Here is an 18,438-nt window from a genome sequence, read left to right as displayed (position 1 = left end):
AAATAATAACATACATCTGTCAGATTACCTTTTAAGTTCATTGGGCACAAACTACCAGGTACAATACAATACCTCTTGAGTCTTCTATTTTTCTAACAATACCCATATATTAGTTCATGTTAATCGGCGGTATTCACAGGCGCTAAACCACCCAACTGAATGGGAGCATTATAGTGTATCATTATTCAGAAACAATTATAGGCCCAAAGGCATTCCCAGTGGATCAGGTTTCCTAGCTGAATTGTTGGAACAATTCATCGGGATGGGTACCTGCCTGATGACAACCCTGATGAATGTACAGGTATCCCCAATATACGATTGGGTTGTGTTCCAGAAAACCCCAACGTAAATAGAAATATTGTAAATCGAGCCCCTTTTAACATGTTTCAATGGAATACAGTACATTCTTGGCCTATGGTGTAATGGTTAGCATGCTCATTTCACAAGCGAGTGGACCCGGGTTCGATCCCCGGGCAGGGTGAAACTATGGGCAAGTTTCTTTACACCATTTGTCTCTGTCTACTCGGCAGTTATTGGGGACCTGGATGCCAATCAATTTGCAGATCGTATTCCGGGGTAATGGTTAGCCAGTGCAGTTGGCAAGTTGTCCGGTCTTCTCAGACTATTCCTTGACACTGACTGTGTCATGCAGCGCATTAACTTTGGGTGTGGTTATTGTGTTGGCGATAGCTTCTACGCCGTAAGCAAATTCACGCCGAGGTGGCCCTTGGGCTGGCCATCCTCGTTATACGAGGGGCAACCATTATTATATTTATTTACACAGAAAAAACAATTCTACACCAATTAAATATAGGCAATGACTGTTATACAATGTTAAAAAATTAACACCATTTTCCACTATGTGATGGCTAAGATCAGTTTTATGATTGTCACTACCTGAATGCTTTCCCTGCATCTGCATTGTCACTTCTAAGAAAAAGTAATGTGCAATAACTTACAACAACCCATGCTGGATGTGTGGAAGGTTCTGCCTGTCCACAGTGACTACCAGGCTAAACAGTTAAACTGCATCACATCGCCCAGTGGATGGTTTGCATGTGGAAGAAGCTATTCTTTGTACTGCCAGAGGTGGCCCGAAGTGGTTGTGATGGGGTGGGGGGTAAATTTTGTTTTACCAACTCGCCACTCAGCCTATTAAATTTGATCAACTGATGATTTTTAAAAAAAATGACCAAGCGAACTACAAAATTTTCTTTATTGAATGTTTAATTATTAAACATTAGCATAGAAATTTGATGGATAAAGTCAATTCTGTATTCAAATACAGTAGAACGAAATAATAAAAACTTAAATTTTAATTCTCCTAATTTTCTTAAGCTTCCAATTATTATCAGCAATCTTTTGAAGATCTAACTGATCAGTTATGTCATTTTTACACGCTATGAGCATAAGATTATGCAACCGTTTTTATGATTTCTGTTTCTCAGGGATCTTTTCAAAAGCTTGAGCATGCTAAAAGACCTTTCACTATTAGATACTGAAGGTGGTGGTGCTGTGAAGAATAGCCTGAAAACTTTTGCCACATGAGGAAATAAATGATACTTTCTATGAGCATTCAGTGAACATTCTGCAGCTAAGCAAATGTTTTTCCTACATCAGGATGCTGCTCCACATATTCAGAAAAATAAATGTTGAACACTTAATTAAATTCAAAAATATTTAGTGTCAGGTATTTCAGATTTTTCATGGCTTCAATGAAGCTTTCCGAGTCGTAGTCTGTAACATGAGGATCAAGAAAATCCGCAAAATATTTGAATGAAGATTTCGGATTTTCACAGTTTGAAGTCAACACAGAAATTATCATATCTAAAACTGCATTAATTTCCTTACAATAATAGGAATATGATGTGTGGTGAATAGGTGATTGGCATTAGTTGGCAACAAATTAGATACTATCTTCCAATTTCCAGTTCAAAATATGGAGAAATCTGCATGTATGTTTCAACTATAAACTCAATACCCATTACTATCAACAGCCCAAAACTAGTAGGCTGCTTTTCATAGTTCACTGATTCACGTTAATATTTTGTTATTTATTTCTTTATCTTACATCTGGCATCATCGTAACCGTTCAAAACACAATCCACTGTGTTACCTCTTACTACTAGTGTGTGTGTGTGTGTGTGTGTGTGTGTGTGTGTCCTTTCTTGACCATCTCCCTGAATTTTTTTAGATCATTGTGACCAACTTCTGGCAACTTGACCAACTCGAGATTAATCATTTAACGATAGTTTACTTAGCGATTTAAAATTTTTAACACTCTTTCTTGTTTAACAAATGTCAATTTTCGGTTTAGCAATCTTCAACTCACTGCGAAAAATTTGGAAGGGAAGTAAAAAAAAAACTGGGATTCTGTGCTCCAAGTGCACATCATTACAATACAGTAAAGTTTCGAATAACGACGGTAATGTGTCCTCCAATATTGCAGTGTAAGGTGAATCATTGTATCGCAAATCATTAATTACCATTAAAATAAAGCAATAATAATGAGATGCATTCCCAAGTGTGACCTTTTCATATTTTGTGTGTGGCTTTTACCCTCTTTTCCCCCAAAAATAATACAATTAATGAAAATTGTAAACTATATTCTTTAAATAATGTTTCAGAATGCACCTTATACAATATACTGTAAATGAATAATAATATGGTCACACAAGTGGAGATGGGACGCCATTGATTTCGTTAGTGTTTACAGCCGGGAGTCCGGGACGATAGTTCTACACGAGAAAATGAAAAATATAAGACCCTGGTTGTAGCTGTAGTAAAATTAATGTAAAAAAATGAATATAAATGTTTTAAGTAACATTACTTAATGTTAATAAATGGAACAATATAAGTAGCTAACCACTAATGGTAAAGAAAAAAAAAGTGAGACGGATTGGGAACGCCAACATATACTTGCACATTTAAGGATACCACGTCATTTATCTTTTTAAGAATACAGTATGTGCAAAAGATTCATTATTGTTTATTACTGAATATGCATTTGATTGACTTAATCTTTATATATGCGAAATGAACAATACAATTCATTAATAATACGTGGAATATTAAAACACACAATAGGATAAGAGATGGCATTGTTGTCAGTGTTTACACCCATAATGTTGGTGTAATAGCCCCTGTCTCATAGGCAGAAGCATTATATAAATGGGTTAATTACATTTGATTTATACACTCTATCATCCCCTGTAACTTTCCACTGGCTATGAGGTAGCATGTTCAGAGCACGTGATAAGGTGTGCCCACGGGAAGCTGCGTCATATTGTGCTGAGCTAAGGCATAAAGTAGCCGGCTCTCTGGCCACCTAAAGCAGGCAGTAGTTTGTTAGCACTCACGAGAGGAAGACGTTGTTGAGAGCCATCGTGAATGGTTCCGTCTCGCCTCGAGGGAGGATGACGGACATATTTCCGTTCTCCCTCGATGGGTCGCTACTCACCCTCACTCAATTATCGTATCGTCAGGACCTACTTAGCAGAGCTATTTAACATAGCCTCCATCCATCTCATGTTAAATCTCCTGTTAACATCTCATTAGCTACATTGAGATATTTTACAGTGATGAACTTACGGCAATACCCACCTTGGAAGCGTATCCGAAATAGCTTCTCAAGTGATTGTTACAAGTGGTGACAACCCAGGAAGGTTTATATGATAGTTTCACAAGTACTGTAACTGTTATATCACACTAACAGTCATCTCATCATATACACAGTAAAGGTAGAGATATTATGTTCTCCCCATTACTGTGGCATACTGGTCAAGAAGAAGAATTGTTATCTACGTCATGGCAACGGATCTACAAAGAAACCGTTATACTACTGTTACATCTGTTACAACAAAAATAAAACAGAACAAAGCAGCAAGTGGTTACGAATGACAACAAACCAGTCTAGATACAACATTCCATAACAAGTCAAAAGTGTTTTACAAAAACAGAAAAACAAAAAACAGTGACATGTTATTCGAGTGTCTTGGTATCCCGTAGAGAGGCGTTATACGTTGAGTGACCTTTATATTTTGTCATCCACAGAAGGTGTACAAAATTTATTTTCCCAATAACCGATTCTGAGTTGTTGATGACTTTCTATCTTATGGAAAGTTGGCAACACCCCTGTCTGGCAACAAGGAGTGGCGGCGAAGAACTCACGTGGTCAGCAATCAGCATCCTGTGCCCAGCGCTTGCAATGTTGCTACACACACACACACACACATACCTACGAGCTTCAAGGTTTGGCAAAACGTGGACCTTGCCATTATTTTAACCCTTTGGATGCGACATGCGGGTAAACCCGCCCAAAATATTATATTAATTAAATGCGACAAGCGGGGATATCCCACGGCCTTGAAAAAACTTCCCCAAATGAGACGACATGCGGACATATTATGTATTGAGGTATAGGAGTATTTCCTGAATGCAATATAGCATATTTTTGTACTGTTTTGTTTGATATTATCTGAATATGTAATACATATCTAAATTTGCTGTTTAGTAACCAAATTGATTAAATTTATTTACCATATACCAGACATTGATTTATACCAATTTCCTGCATTTTTGGGTATAAATGTCATTTTTTCTCTAAAATTTGCACACATATGTGAATTTTTGTTCCAGATTTGGAAAATATACTAAAAGTTCTCTAGGAAAAACATATAGAAAATGTGATTATATGAAATTCATTTTTGGCAGGATAATTGACACTTTTCAGGAACCGGCGCGAAATTTAATTACGCACCTAAAGGGTTAAGAAGACTGTTTTGGCTGTCGACTGAAGATTGTACTCTCCGGTGCCCCCAGCGAGTCCTATATACACAGGGCTTCTGAAGGTTTGACACACAGAGAGCAGCATCTCGTCAGTGTTGGACGACAGATAACGTATCCAGCAGTCAGCGATTTTAGGATAGTTGACTCCCGGGCGCCAAGTGGACTCGCCTGCTCGTCATCTTGTGGCATCATTTGGTTGCTATGCAACCAGGCAGAGACTGAAGTACCCACACACCCACCTTGACCTTGTGCCATTGGGGAGGACGACTTTGCCTGGAGTGCCGTTTTCTATGAAGACGCCCAACTCCGTAAATAGGTATTCATTAAAAATATATACACACATTTACATATTCGACGACATAACTTCACACTGATAGACTTCATGTAGGTTATATCATGTTTTACAGTGGTCCTCCGGTTAACGAGCACAATTCGTTCCACAGAGTCGTTCGTTAACCGAATCCATTATTTCAATGGGATATTGGGTAATTGGTTCCAGCTCACAGAAAAGTAAATACAAAGGAAAGCCAAAAATGCATAAAGTCAGAAACACTCCTAAAATTCCCCTAAATTGCCCTTAAATCACTATATATGTACATACATATATACTCTTATTTAAATCCCTACTGTAATGTGATACAGGTGATTAATTTTTATCTCTTGTGCAAAATATATGACGTTATATTTAAATTAATCGCTGTCTTGCAAGGATTCCAGCAATGCAAATTATATTCTCCTAACTTTAGTCTGAGATATTATATAAGATAAAAACTGTAAGCCTAAAACCCAGGCTGGGCAGATGGGGAGAGGGAGGGAGGGAGGAGGTGAGGGGGAGCGGAGGTGAGGTGATACGTTTGACAGTTGGAGCCCAAGGTCTAATGTGTGTTTATTTATCAGTCCTGTGACTAAGGTTCTTCTATAAAATGCCAGTGAAATGACCTGGGTGAATTTAATTTACATTGCTGGGATTCTTGTAAAATAGTGATTAATTTGAATATAAACAAGCTATAATTTGCACTAGACTTAACAATTTTAGTACCATAATCAAGTTAGTACATGTACACTTCAGCTTTGCTCTTAGGTCATTTATTTCTTTTTATGTTTCTTTTAGTATGGTGTGTGCATGTAAATGGTTGAAAATAAATGAAGACATTTATGTAAATCTACCCAAAAATACAGTTGAAAAACTTTACATTATAAAATGTAATACCTACTGTACACTAATGTACTACACTTTTTATCTCCTGTGCAAAATATATGACGTTTATATTAAAATTATTCACTGTCTTGCAAGGATTCCAGCAATGCAAATTATATTCTCCTAACTTTAGTCTGTGATATTATATACCATAAGATAGGGGTGACCAACCTTTTGTGTGATGTGATCTACTTTTTCCACAGTTACCCTGATGCGATCTACCAGCCTAATATTCACCCATTGCCATAAAATACACAGATTCATAGAGAGAGAGAGAGAGAGAGAGAGAAAAAAAACAAATAATATTTTTCAATAATTGTTATGATATATTATCATGACAAAATCATAAACTTACTTTATTAATGAGACGGTTAGCACTGCATGTTGTCTGCCAGCTTTGTGTAATTAGGACTGTAGGCGGTGACTGCTAGCCTCAAGCAAGCATCCAGGTGTTCATCTGACATTGTTGATCGGTATTTGGTTTGATGTGTTTCATGTGTGAAAATGTTGATTCACAAGGTAGGTTGATCAAAAAATGCTGTGAGGTACATGGCACATTTTCTGACATTGGGATATTTTTCTTCACTGAGAAGGTTCCAGAAACTTCCTCCTCTTGCCCTGGATTTGATCTGAGTATCATTTTAAGCTTCAAGCTCATTTTCGACTTCAGATATGTCCATGTTAAATGCTGATTCCATTCTAGATGCAATATCTTCAACATTTGTGATTTTACCAAATGGAAAACACATATATGTTGCAACAGGTTCTATTGTTGCTATATCTTGATACCGTCTGTCAAAATATGAGGCAAGGTTTTGCGTGTTCAATATATCGAGCACTGCCAAACTGGTCACAGTCTTTTCCTTGGTTTTCTAGTTCAGACATCATATTTCCAGAAGTGAGTTGATGTTGAAGCACTCTTGAAAACTAGTTTTAGTTTCTGCTTAAAAGCAGCCGTGGGACTAATCATGTCAACTATCGTTTTATCTTTCCTTGCAGATCTAAGTTAAGTTTATTCAGCATAGCGTCATGTCATCTAAAAAGCTAAATCTAACAGCCACACTTCGTTGTGATCAAAAGGCCAATCTTTTGAGGCCAAAAAAGTTAGGAAACCTTTCATCACTCCTGCAGAACAATGAACCCACTGATTCGGCCAGCCATTGCAGGTGCCCCATCAGTATTTTTGAATACGAGCTTACTTACTGGAAACTGTGTACTTTTAACAAAATCACTGAAAGTCTGAAATATGTCTTCACCCCGAGTTTTTCCTTTTAATGGTAGAATTTTGGTAGTTCCTCTTTGGTACTCATGTCTTTAAACACCATTGTCATGAAAATTCATAATTGTGATGTATCGACCACATCAGTAGACTCATCAAATTGTAATGAAAAGAACACACACTCATGTATGTCTTCATTCAGTTGTTCACACAAATCCTCAGCCATAAATTCACAGTGCCTCATGACAGTGTTTCTTGATAACTGAACATCCTTAATAGAAGACAGTATTTCAGACTTATTTTTTAAATTTTCAAACAACGAATATGCTGCTTCTAAAAAGGCCTGTATGAGCCGAACACTTCCTATCAGGTTCCACCACACAACATGGCACAGTCGAAGTTTTTTTGTATGTATCGCTCTGATGTGTCCATAATGATAATCTATTCGCAGAAAAAATCTAAACAATTATAATATCCCAATGATTATGAGTAAAATTTGAAGAGGATTTTTGAATGGCAGCAGGTGGATGATTAAGTTTAACTTTGCCATGCAATCAAGTAGAGAAGATTTTGCGATAGACCAGTCGATCGCGATCGACAGGTTGGCCACCCCTGATATAAGATAAAAACTTAAAGCCTACTGTATAACCACGAAACCTTTGCTGGGGTTGGGGAGGGGGTAGGAAGGAGGAGGGAGGGTGACAGTGACATGTTTGACAGTTAGCGCTGAAGGTCTAGTGAAGTATTTACAGTTGTACCCCGCTTTACGAGGTTTCATAGCGATTTCTCATATCGCGGTGCCTCTCCAGAACAGAACTTTCCCTTGGTTCATCTACCCACATCTGGCGCAGAGTGTCCGGCTCGAGGCGCTATTTTTAGATTCGCCCCACCCGCCACCGCTCCGCCTGCTGCCTGCCTCGCCTCTCCCTCCTCCTCCTCCCTCCCTCCCCCGCCTCCATCCCGTATGCCGACCCATCTCTTCTACTAACGTAAGTGTTACACCTAACTTTAGTTTTCCTAACCTAACCTTTATTTTTCCTAACTTAACCCTTTATTTTCCTTACCTAACCTCTTCTATATTACTTGTTTGTTCATACCATCATAAAGTTAAGATAAAATTTTTACTACAACATAGTTGTGTGTCGTCAAAAAGTGGAGTTTGGGGTGGCCAGTCTCTATTGGAATTAATCCCATATGTTCTGTTGTTCACTTAACGCGGTTTTCACTTAACGTGGTACCCTGTGGGTTCAATTGACCAGGTAAAGCAGGGTACAACTATATTTGTTTATTTGTTGTTTAGATAGAGTTTTTGTTTTTTGCTTATAAAATTTCATAGAAGTGACCGGGGAGAATATAATTTACATTGCTGGAATTCTTATAAGATAGTGATTAATTTGAATGTAAACATGCAATAGTTTGCACTAGACTAAAATTTTAGTATTCATTTTGCACAAATATTAAGAAGCACAATTTTCTTGATATTTACTCCACTGGAAACGAATGTAAACATAAAAGATTACTGAATTACTGAATTGGAAGAAAGCCCATCAGCTGATGCTCACAACAAAACGTGATGTTAGTAAGGATTTCGTTAATCAAATTTTTGTTCGTTAACCGAATTGAAGATTCTTATGGAAGGTAATTCGTTAACCGAGGGACCACTGTATAAGTGTCCTACTTACTTATTTTAATATATATACTGACGTAATATAATTTACAGTATTTAATTTCTCACCTGTTCAGCTATTGATACAGTACTTTAATTATGTTAACTATAATTTTTATCAATTTCCTGTAAATGAATGAACAAGGTCATTTCTTTGGTTTGTATCTAAATAATTTTTCAAACCTTAGATATAGAAAATGTGGAAATTTTCTTTTGATCTCAGGGAGGATAATAATGTTCATAATTTTCAAACTACATATTTTAATGATGTCAAAGACACATCTTCTCAAAATAAAAATATGATAGTTCTCATAAAGTATCACAGACTGTAAATTTTCAGCCATACCGTGTAGAACCCTTCACAACTCGGTACCATTGCTCACCGCAAAAATTAATGTTTCGTTGGAAGAGTCTCAAGCAGCAAACACTCATTCATCCAGCGTGATTATAGTAGCAAAAGTTGTACATTGCTAAGAAGGTGTATTCTTAAACATGAAGTAGGCGAAGATTATTTCTGCCATGTTATTCAGGTTGCTTACCCAAATTAACGATTTCCACTATTGTGTTGATATTGGCAGTAATGTTTGTCTTTTAAGTCAGAATCATCCAATTTTGCCTTTGTATATAAGATACTAGCCCATAAGACACTTAAGTCTAGGACCCCAGTAGTTGATGAACCTACGGTTCCAGAGTACCCAGCTTAGTGTTTACACATAGGTTTATAACATGGTTAGGCTTATTTATAGGATGTTTATCTCTTGAGTTTAGTTTAGTCCTAGCGGAGCTTGTATGGTAGGTGACTGAGTGATGTAATAGCCCCTGTCTTATAGGCAGAAGCATTATATAAATGGGTTAATTACATTTGATTTATATACTCTATCACCCCCTGTAACTTTCCACTGGCTATGCACGTGATAAGGTGTGCCCACGGGAAGCTGCGTCATATTGTGCTGAGCTAAGGCATTAAGTGTGGCTCTCTGGCCACCTAAAGCGGGCAGTAGTTTGATATCCTTGACTAGGAAGGCGTTATTGAGAGCCATTGTGGATGGTCCCGTCTTCGTCGAGAACGACGTACATATTTCTGCTCTCCCTCGATGGGTTCCTACTCATCAGCATTGTTACTCAACCCCCACAGATCAGACGTGTTGCAGGACTATTTAACATAGCCTCCGTCCTCCTCTTACCACTCATAGTTACAGTGATAAGTTACAGATATACATTTGGAACTGTATTCTAGATAGTTCCTGAATAAACGGACAACAGACAATTGGGTTTCGCTACTGAAACCCTATACAGTTCATACCCCTTAACGCGGTCAATTGAACCCAGAGGGTCCCTCGTTAAGTGAAAACCGCGTTAAGTGAATAACAGAACATATGGGATTAATTCCAATAGAACCCAGCCCGACCCCCAAACTCCACTTTTTGACGACAAATAACTATGTTGTAGTAAAAATAACATCTTAATTTTATGATGGTACATGCACAATTAATACTTAAGAGAAATGAAAATACAGTCATAAGTTAATGTCCATTCAAATAATGGACTCAACTCCCTCCCCTCTTCTCACACTACACTCACTGGCTCTTCCCTCTGAGAAATTGGGGAAAACCAGGTATAGTAATAAATAATTCCTCAAACTAAAGTTAGGATAATATAATTGACATTGCTGGATTCCTTGTAAGACCAGGAATATTTTGAATATAAATGTCATATATTTTTCACAAAAGATAACATATTTACTCAGAATAAACTTTACATCTAAAATTTGTATGTCTAATGCAAAATCTATGATGTTTATATTCAAATGATCAGCAAATTGTAAGAATTCCAGCAATGTAAATTATATTCTGGCGGATAATTTGTATGAATTTTATGAGCTAAAACAAATATCTTCAGTTAATAAAAAAAAAATATTCTTCGACACTATCTGTCAATCAAAGTACCCTTGCCCTTCCCCCTCTTCCAACCGCGTGGTCAGTCCCAACCCTCCCCCACCCCCACCAATCCTCCATTCAAGTTTTTAACATTTAGTATTAAATAATACCTCAGATTAAAGTTAGGATAATATAATTGACATTGCTGGATTCCTTGTAAGACCAGGAATATTTTGAATATAAATGTCATATATTTTGGACAAAAGATAACATAATTACCTAGAAACAATTTTATCTAAAATTGTATGTTTATCTGCTATGTTGTTTATATTCAAAATGATCACCAAATTATAAAAATTCCAGCAATGTAAATTATATTCTGACCGGTAATTTGTATGAATTTTATGAGCTAAAACAAATATCTTCAGTTAATAAAAAAAAAATAATTCTTCGGGGTAACAGATGGTCGGTCGGTCGGTCCCTCCTACCCCCACCAACCGTCCCAAGGAGATGTGTGGGATAACCACTAAAATTTTAATAAATAATACCTCAAACTAAAGTTAGGATAATATAATTGACATTGCTGGATTCTTGTAAGACCAGGAATATTTTTAATATAAATGTCATATATTTTGGACAAAGATAACATAATTACCTTGAGAACAATTTTATCTAAAAATTGTATGTTTAATACAAAATATATGTTTTATATTCAAAATGATCACCAAATTATAAGCATTTGCAATGTAAATTATATTCTGGCATGAATTTGTATGAATTTTATGAGCTAAAACAGGCAGTCAGGCAGGGTGGCGGGTGGGGGTGGTGCGACAAAATAGCTCTCGAGCCGGACACTCACCGCATATATGATGAAAAATGCCGCGTTAAGTGAAAGTTCAGCTTTGGCAAGGCACCGCGTATATCGAAGCGTTAAGTGAAAGCGCGTTAAGCGGGGTAATACTGTATAATATAAATGTTCCGGCCTCATTAACCCAGACGGAATCAGCAGTTAAAAGGCCTAGAACATCAGTTATCCACCTGAAACTGAAGAAAATAAGACCCTGGTTATTGTTGTAGTAAAATTAATGTAAAAAATATGTGTTTTAATTAATGTTATTTAATGTACAGTAGAAGTAACCACTGATATTAAAGAAAAAAGTGAGACTGATAGTGGAACACCAATGTATACAGTGCGTCAGCACTCAAGGAAACATTGTCATTTATCTTAAGAATATGCACAAAAGATTCCTTATTGTTTATTACTGAATATGTATTTGATTGAATTAATGCTTATATATGTGAAATGAACAATGCAATTCATAAATATCATTATAACATTAAAACACATGAGGAGACAAGACGGCATTGTTTACGTGTGACGATGGTTCTACATAAGAAACTGAAGAAAAAAAACCTTGTTGTAGTTGTAGTGAACTTAATGTAAAATAATTATATACCTTAATGTATGTTTTAAGTGCAGTAGGCTCTCATATTTGGACACCTTTTTAGACTGTAAAAACCTGCAAAAATTCAAATCGTCCAAATTTAAATACAACTTCCTATGGAGAAAATTAATTTGAATCTGGTACTTTCGATGTTTGGCAAAATTTTTCCTTATATACCCTACTTTTTTGGCGAATTACTTCCTGTAATAAAGCAATATCCTAATAAACCAACGAAAATAACACAGATAAAGTTAAATAAAAACTAAAAACAACAGAGAAAAAGTTTATTAACCCAAAAAAACTAAATTTTTGCCTTGTCAGCCAAACTGTATTTTGTGTTTCTTGCCAACTCTGTACAGTCTCTCCTCGACTTATGACAGGGTTCCGTCCGGCGACCAGGTCAAAAGTCAATTAATTAATAAGTCGATAAGGCGAAAATAATACATAGGAAATCTAAAATGAAATACAGTACAGTAAAAGCAATCAATAATGAAAAATGAATAAAGTGTTACTGTGCACTTACCTTTATTGTAGTCAGCTGAATGCACACGGGGCCTCAATAATTTTTTAATTAAACATGGAGACTACATTAATTGGATGAAGTAGAGGAGGAGACAGGGCTGGGTGGGTCATCAATTTTACTTTCTTCAGACAGACTAACATACTTGTTTGTTGAAGGTATTGGATCATATTTAGGGAGTGAAGAGGCAACAGTGGTGGGGTGTGAGGAGACAGCAGTGGGGACTTCTTAAAATATATGCCCAATTTAGACTGCACAATTTGCAGTTTTTTTCATTGTAAATCTCCCTGTAGCAAGCAAGTGCATCTTGGATCAGTCTGTCAACTTTTGCAAAACTTATACTACCTTAGTGTATACCTATACCAAACAATAGACCAGCCTGGCACTCATCCCCTCTTTTAACTTATCTAATAATTCAACTTTCTTTGTCAGGGTCATCACTGACTTCTGCCTTTTACATTTCACTTCACTTGCATCACTAGCACTGACACTAGGCAGTCTTTTAGGGTCCATTTTCACACAGAAACACTAAAGTTTTGAGAGTACAACACGAGATGCTGCATCACAGGCAATGGTTGAGTGCTAACAGAGAGAGGCGCTGCTGGTGCATGGGGTGACTAGTTGCGCTGTGGGAAAAGGCTCACAAGCTAGCCACCATAGCCACCATCTGCTTGCCAAGAAAGTCAAAATCGCAAACCCTCGAATGGCAAGGTCTACTATAATAACCAGAACATAACTCCCCCAGCTCATTCTGCCAACTTTCGCTAACACACAAGGAAGTGTTTATTCCATTATGTTTTCGACCTATGAATTTTTTTGGGGGCCCATTCTGTATGTAGGATTGTGTGCATCTAAATGAATAAAAATAATATGAAGAAAGTTATGTTTATATACCCGAAATTACGGGCTGAAAAACAACCACAACACAGCTCACACCTCAGCAAATTTTTGTATCTCAATTGTTTGCATAGCTAGGGATACCTGCGCGGTTTCCAAATCACCTCCCTGGTGCCAACCTGAGTTGTGTTTAGTCCAGTTAGGACTGGGAAACAGTTGAATATTACTGAGGAACTCAAAGCCAAGTTCCTGGAACACAGAATTTAGTACTCGCACCAGACCAACATCTTTACAGTTGGCTCTAAGTCAGTGAATGGTGTTGGTTTTTCAGTAATGGTCAATAATTTCACTATAAAGAGATTACTACCTTTTACACAATTTTACATGAACTACAAGCAGTCCTTGCTGCAGTAAAGCACATTTTTAACTCTACCAAAAATGGGGGACAGTATGTTGTTCATACTAACTCTCAGTGTTTTATCTTCACACACCCATTATTCTAAGAGGTGCATGCACTTTTGAAGACAGGCAAGGGTGTATTTTTGTTGGGTGCCTTCAAGTGTGGGCATTTAAGGAAATGAACACATTGACCTAACAGAAAAGGAGGCAGTTGGCCTCCCTTGTCCTATGAGTGTCAATAAACCACATAGTAACCTGAAGGGGTCAATCTGCTCTTTTGCTAAAGGGAAGTGGCAAGAGCATTGGTTATACATGACAACAATACATTAAACTGCGAGCAATTTTGCCTTTTATTCAATTGTGGTCCTCCTCCTGTTTTCTCAACAGGAGGGAGTAGTGATATTTTAATAGGGTTGAAGATTGACCACTCTCATCTCACACAGACAGTACAGTAATTTATATTCTTAAGAGTGAAGGCGAGCAACAGGTCCTTGCTGCAACTCCTATCACACTGACCTAACAAGTCAACCGCATCCGAGTTGACTGCAGGTTTCTTAATCGTCAAAAAGAGAGACATTTCCTTGAACGATAAATCCAATATTACATCAACAAAACTTTAAATGACGAAGGAGATATTGTTATTGTTGTTCATCATAAAAAAGGATAAATAAGTTATTTGGAAATTAGTTCTTGATCAAAAGTATGCAGTACACAGCCTTGCATGCTTCTCTGTGCCCAGCAATCTCTTGGTGAAAACCGAGTAAATTTTTATATTTTTGCCTTCCCGAAGCATCAGCTGTTATTAATTTTGTTTTAATTGATTGTAATTGTTTTTTGATATAAGGAATATCCCCTAATTGACATACAGAGCTGAAAGGCCTATTGGCTCCAGTGCTTGGTTTATAAGCCTAAATTCCATAAATCAATCAATCAATCAACCTAACTGCTTTTAGTTTGGAGTTATGATTGGAACACATAAACACACACTCACAGAGAGAAACATCCTTTTATTATCATACTGTAGATGTTATAGAAGAAAATTGATTTAGAATGCATTGAAATTTAAGAACCCAGTCAGCCTCATCACGAAGGTATTTGGCCATACAGTACTATTCAACACCTTATAAATTATTTTTAAGTGGCACTCTACAGCTGAGAACCAAGTTGGGGCACAATATTCAAAGATGGGTAACTGAAATGAAGTAAAACATTAATTCTGTATTAACATCCTGAAACAAATTAAGTCAGGTTAACTCTACCTGAAAAAAGTGAAAGGCCAAAAAAAAACAGTTGCCAGGACTCACTGGTAGCAGTAAACCTCAAAAAGCTATCTCACTGTCAACAATGAATTTTCAAAAGCAAGAGTGCTGCCATCAGTAAAACAATGTTAAGAGCTCACTAAACAGCAAACCTACAATATTAAAATCTCTACTTAATAATGAACATCAAATAGCTAACTCATTACCAACAGTGAATCTCCAGAAAGCTAACCTACTACTAACAGTGAACTTAAGAAAGCTATCCCACAGCCACCAGTGAATCTCAGATAGCTAACCCACTGCCAACAGTAAACCTCAGTATATTGAGCTCACTACTGGATCTCTGAAAACAGGAAATTCACAAAACCAAACATTTCCTTTTGTGGGTAAGGTTAAATCAAGTTTTAGTTCCAAACACTCACAAACTCATACCTCTATTTGTTTTAATTCTTAAACAAAATAAGGAAAAATAATGCATCCTTAGAAAAACAAACAAACATTAACCATTTGTGTACACAGTCACCTCTCCTCTGAGGTGATTCAAATTATCTGGTGCTAGCCAAATAAAATATTAAATTGGCATCACCGTAGTGAAGGGTTTAAATAATCTATAGTTCCAAGATAAGATTTCTCTTAAGGTAAGTTAAATGGGTTTGTTTATGTCCAATTGAATAAACAGCCAATACCTCTATTAACTTTACTTCTACTAATAAAATATTATTTTCACATTGCATTTGAAATGAATATGGTCAAAATAAACGAAAGCTTCAACAAGGTAATTTATACTGGAGGGGCAGCACTGATGCATTATTTGTCATTTGATTCTCATAATGCAAGTTTGTTATAGTAATCTTAGCCTGAACAACAGGTTTCCTCTGACAATTATGTGGCATCAGATACACCTGAATAATGTTGCAATGAGTATTGAGTACAGTACTCATTCCTCTTTCATAATCGATCTCTCATACAGTAAAACCCCCATAACTCGAAGTAATAGGGGCTCTAGCCCTTATGAATTAAGGAATACCTTCTCCCAAGGGATAAATAAACAAAACAATGATACTTTTCCATATCTGCCCAATCAAAATTTAAATATTTCTAAGTACAGTTCCAGATTTAGGGATATCAGATATAATGGTTCAAACACTGGGAAGATAATGGCTCAAACACTAGGCAATGATGGAAAAACAAGTGGAAAAAGCTTGCACAGTAGACCCATGATTGACCGACATGTGAATACTTGTTTACAATGAGGCAAGCGGTAGCATCCCATGGTGACATGTGCGTCATACATATTCTTAAATGTCTCATAATATAAATTTTACAAATATTAAAAACAAATGTAATACACAGTATGTATTGAAATTGTGAAATCTCTCATATATTTCAGAATTTTACCAAATATTAAAAACAATTTTAAAAAATTTCATAATGGCAAAACATTACGAATTATGAGTGATTTCGAATTAGGGGAGTACGAATTATGGGGTTTTTACTGTAATTATCTTTGAAGTGGTATAAGCAAAGAAAATGTTTGTCTGTGACAATTGTTTTATTAGAATATGCAGAAACCAACAGTTTTATGTCAGTGACAGTCTATTTCCTTAATCAATACTGCATTATTAATTAAAAATTTCTTTCAATGAATACCAAAAATATTCAACATAACCTAAAAATTTAATAATCTAAGTGGCTTGTAAACATGAAATTAAATTAGTTAAAACACTACAGTACTTCTTTGGAATCCATCATGTCTTAACCCAAAATTTCAAAGAAAAATAGTTCCAATTAACAAAATCAAACTTATTAACAGAAACTAGCAATGTGCTTTAAAAGCTGATTGCAGGAAACTCCAAAATACAGGGAAAAACTTGAGAAGAAGCAAAATTTATATTAAAATTATAAACCCTAACAAAATAACACATTAGTGTATCCTCTCATCAGGTCAGTTCCCTAACAACTGCATTTTCAATTTACACTCCCCTTCTCATTCTAGTTTATAGTATTTATAGTACTCTCATGATAAACATTTACTAGCCACATATACATGTTCAAGATGAAAGTTACTTTTTTAAGTTACTCACATGTTATTCTCACATACTGCCACACAAAATTTGTACAAATAAGTTATAAAGGTAAGCATTTGTGCACTTTTTCTGCTGTGCCACTGAGCAAAAATATTCCTACGTTACAACAAGAAAAAAAAAATGTACCCTAAAACTACAAGTATCACTTTGCTATGGCAAGAAGAAGTGTGTGTTGTCCTCCAGCTTGTGCTGCCACAACTCTTCGCTCGGCCAACTGTTTACCGCCCATCTTAACGGGTAACAACTGGTCCTCTTCATCTCCCTGGGCCAGCTGGTTGTTTGTGCCCATTCCAAAAGCATACACATCACCTGTAAGATTTATTCAACATAATTAGTTCTGATAATTATGCTTCATAACCATTGATTCTGCATTTGACTTTCAAAAGGACAGAACCAGCAAACAAACCAAAACCACAATACTGTATAATCATAAACAGTCTTTATACAATAAACCTTTGAAAGTCTGGACCCTTTCAGAGAAAAAACATTTGTCCAAACCCTTAAATATTATATACAGTAGTTTGAAATTCCCACCGTGAGCAGACAATTTAAATTGCAACCAACAAGCAATTCCCTTGACCCCTTTCCTCCTTTTGGACTCGTGAGTGAGCAGTTTATTCCCACAGAGAAGAGATTACAGTAATCTCTTCTCTGTTGGTGTGGGGGAGGCTATTTGATACTGGATATGTTTGTTTTAATTTGTTCATTATATACTCACATGACCAGCCTCTTATGCTGTAAGAGTATGTTTCATCACTAATAATAAAAATATTAATAGTAGGATAAAATATGATATAGACTTTATAATTGGTGTTCAAAATAATGAGGACTGATGGACTGGACCAGGTGTGTGTGTGTGTGTGTGTGTGTGTGTGTGTGTGTGTGTGTGTGTGTGTGTGTGTGTGTGTGGGGTGTGTGTTGGGTGTGTGTGTGTGTGTGTGTGTGTTTGGGTGTGTGTGTGTGTGTGTGTGTGTGTGTGTTGGGGTGTGTGTGTGTGTGTGTGTGTGTGTGTTGGGGGTGTGTGTGTGTTGGGGTGTGTGTGTGTGTGTGTGTGTGTGTGTGTGTGTGTGTGTGTGTGTGTTGGGGGTGTGTGTGTGTGTGTGTTGGGGTGTGTGTGTGTGTGTTGGGTGTGTGTGTGTGTGT

General features: G+C 36.6%; 1 protein-coding gene across 3 annotated transcripts in view; it reads right to left on the bottom strand.

Annotated features, from left to right (window-relative positions):
- Positions 1 to 14,936: 14,936 nt before the first annotated feature.
- LOC121869947 (regulator of chromosome condensation-like) overlaps positions 14,937 to 18,438 on the bottom strand; it is a 77,586-nt gene continuing 74,084 nt past the window's right edge. For all 3 annotated transcript variants that reach the window (XM_042371539.1, XM_042371538.1, XM_042371540.1), the window contains exon 9: positions 14,937 to 17,604. In XM_042371539.1, the coding sequence (XP_042227473.1) occupies positions 17,438 to 17,604 (167 nt within the window). In that variant the 3' untranslated portion in view covers positions 14,937 to 17,437. The remainder of the gene's footprint in view (positions 17,605 to 18,438) is intronic.

The sequence above is a fragment of the Homarus americanus genome, unplaced genomic scaffold, assembly GCF_018991925.1.
Source record: "Homarus americanus isolate GMGI-L3 unplaced genomic scaffold, GMGI_Hamer_2.0 scaffold14467, whole genome shotgun sequence".
Lineage (NCBI taxonomy): Eukaryota > Metazoa > Arthropoda > Malacostraca > Decapoda > Nephropidae > Homarus > Homarus americanus.
The sequence above is the reverse complement of the archived record's forward strand: the minus strand, read 5'-3'. Positions and strand labels throughout refer to the sequence as shown.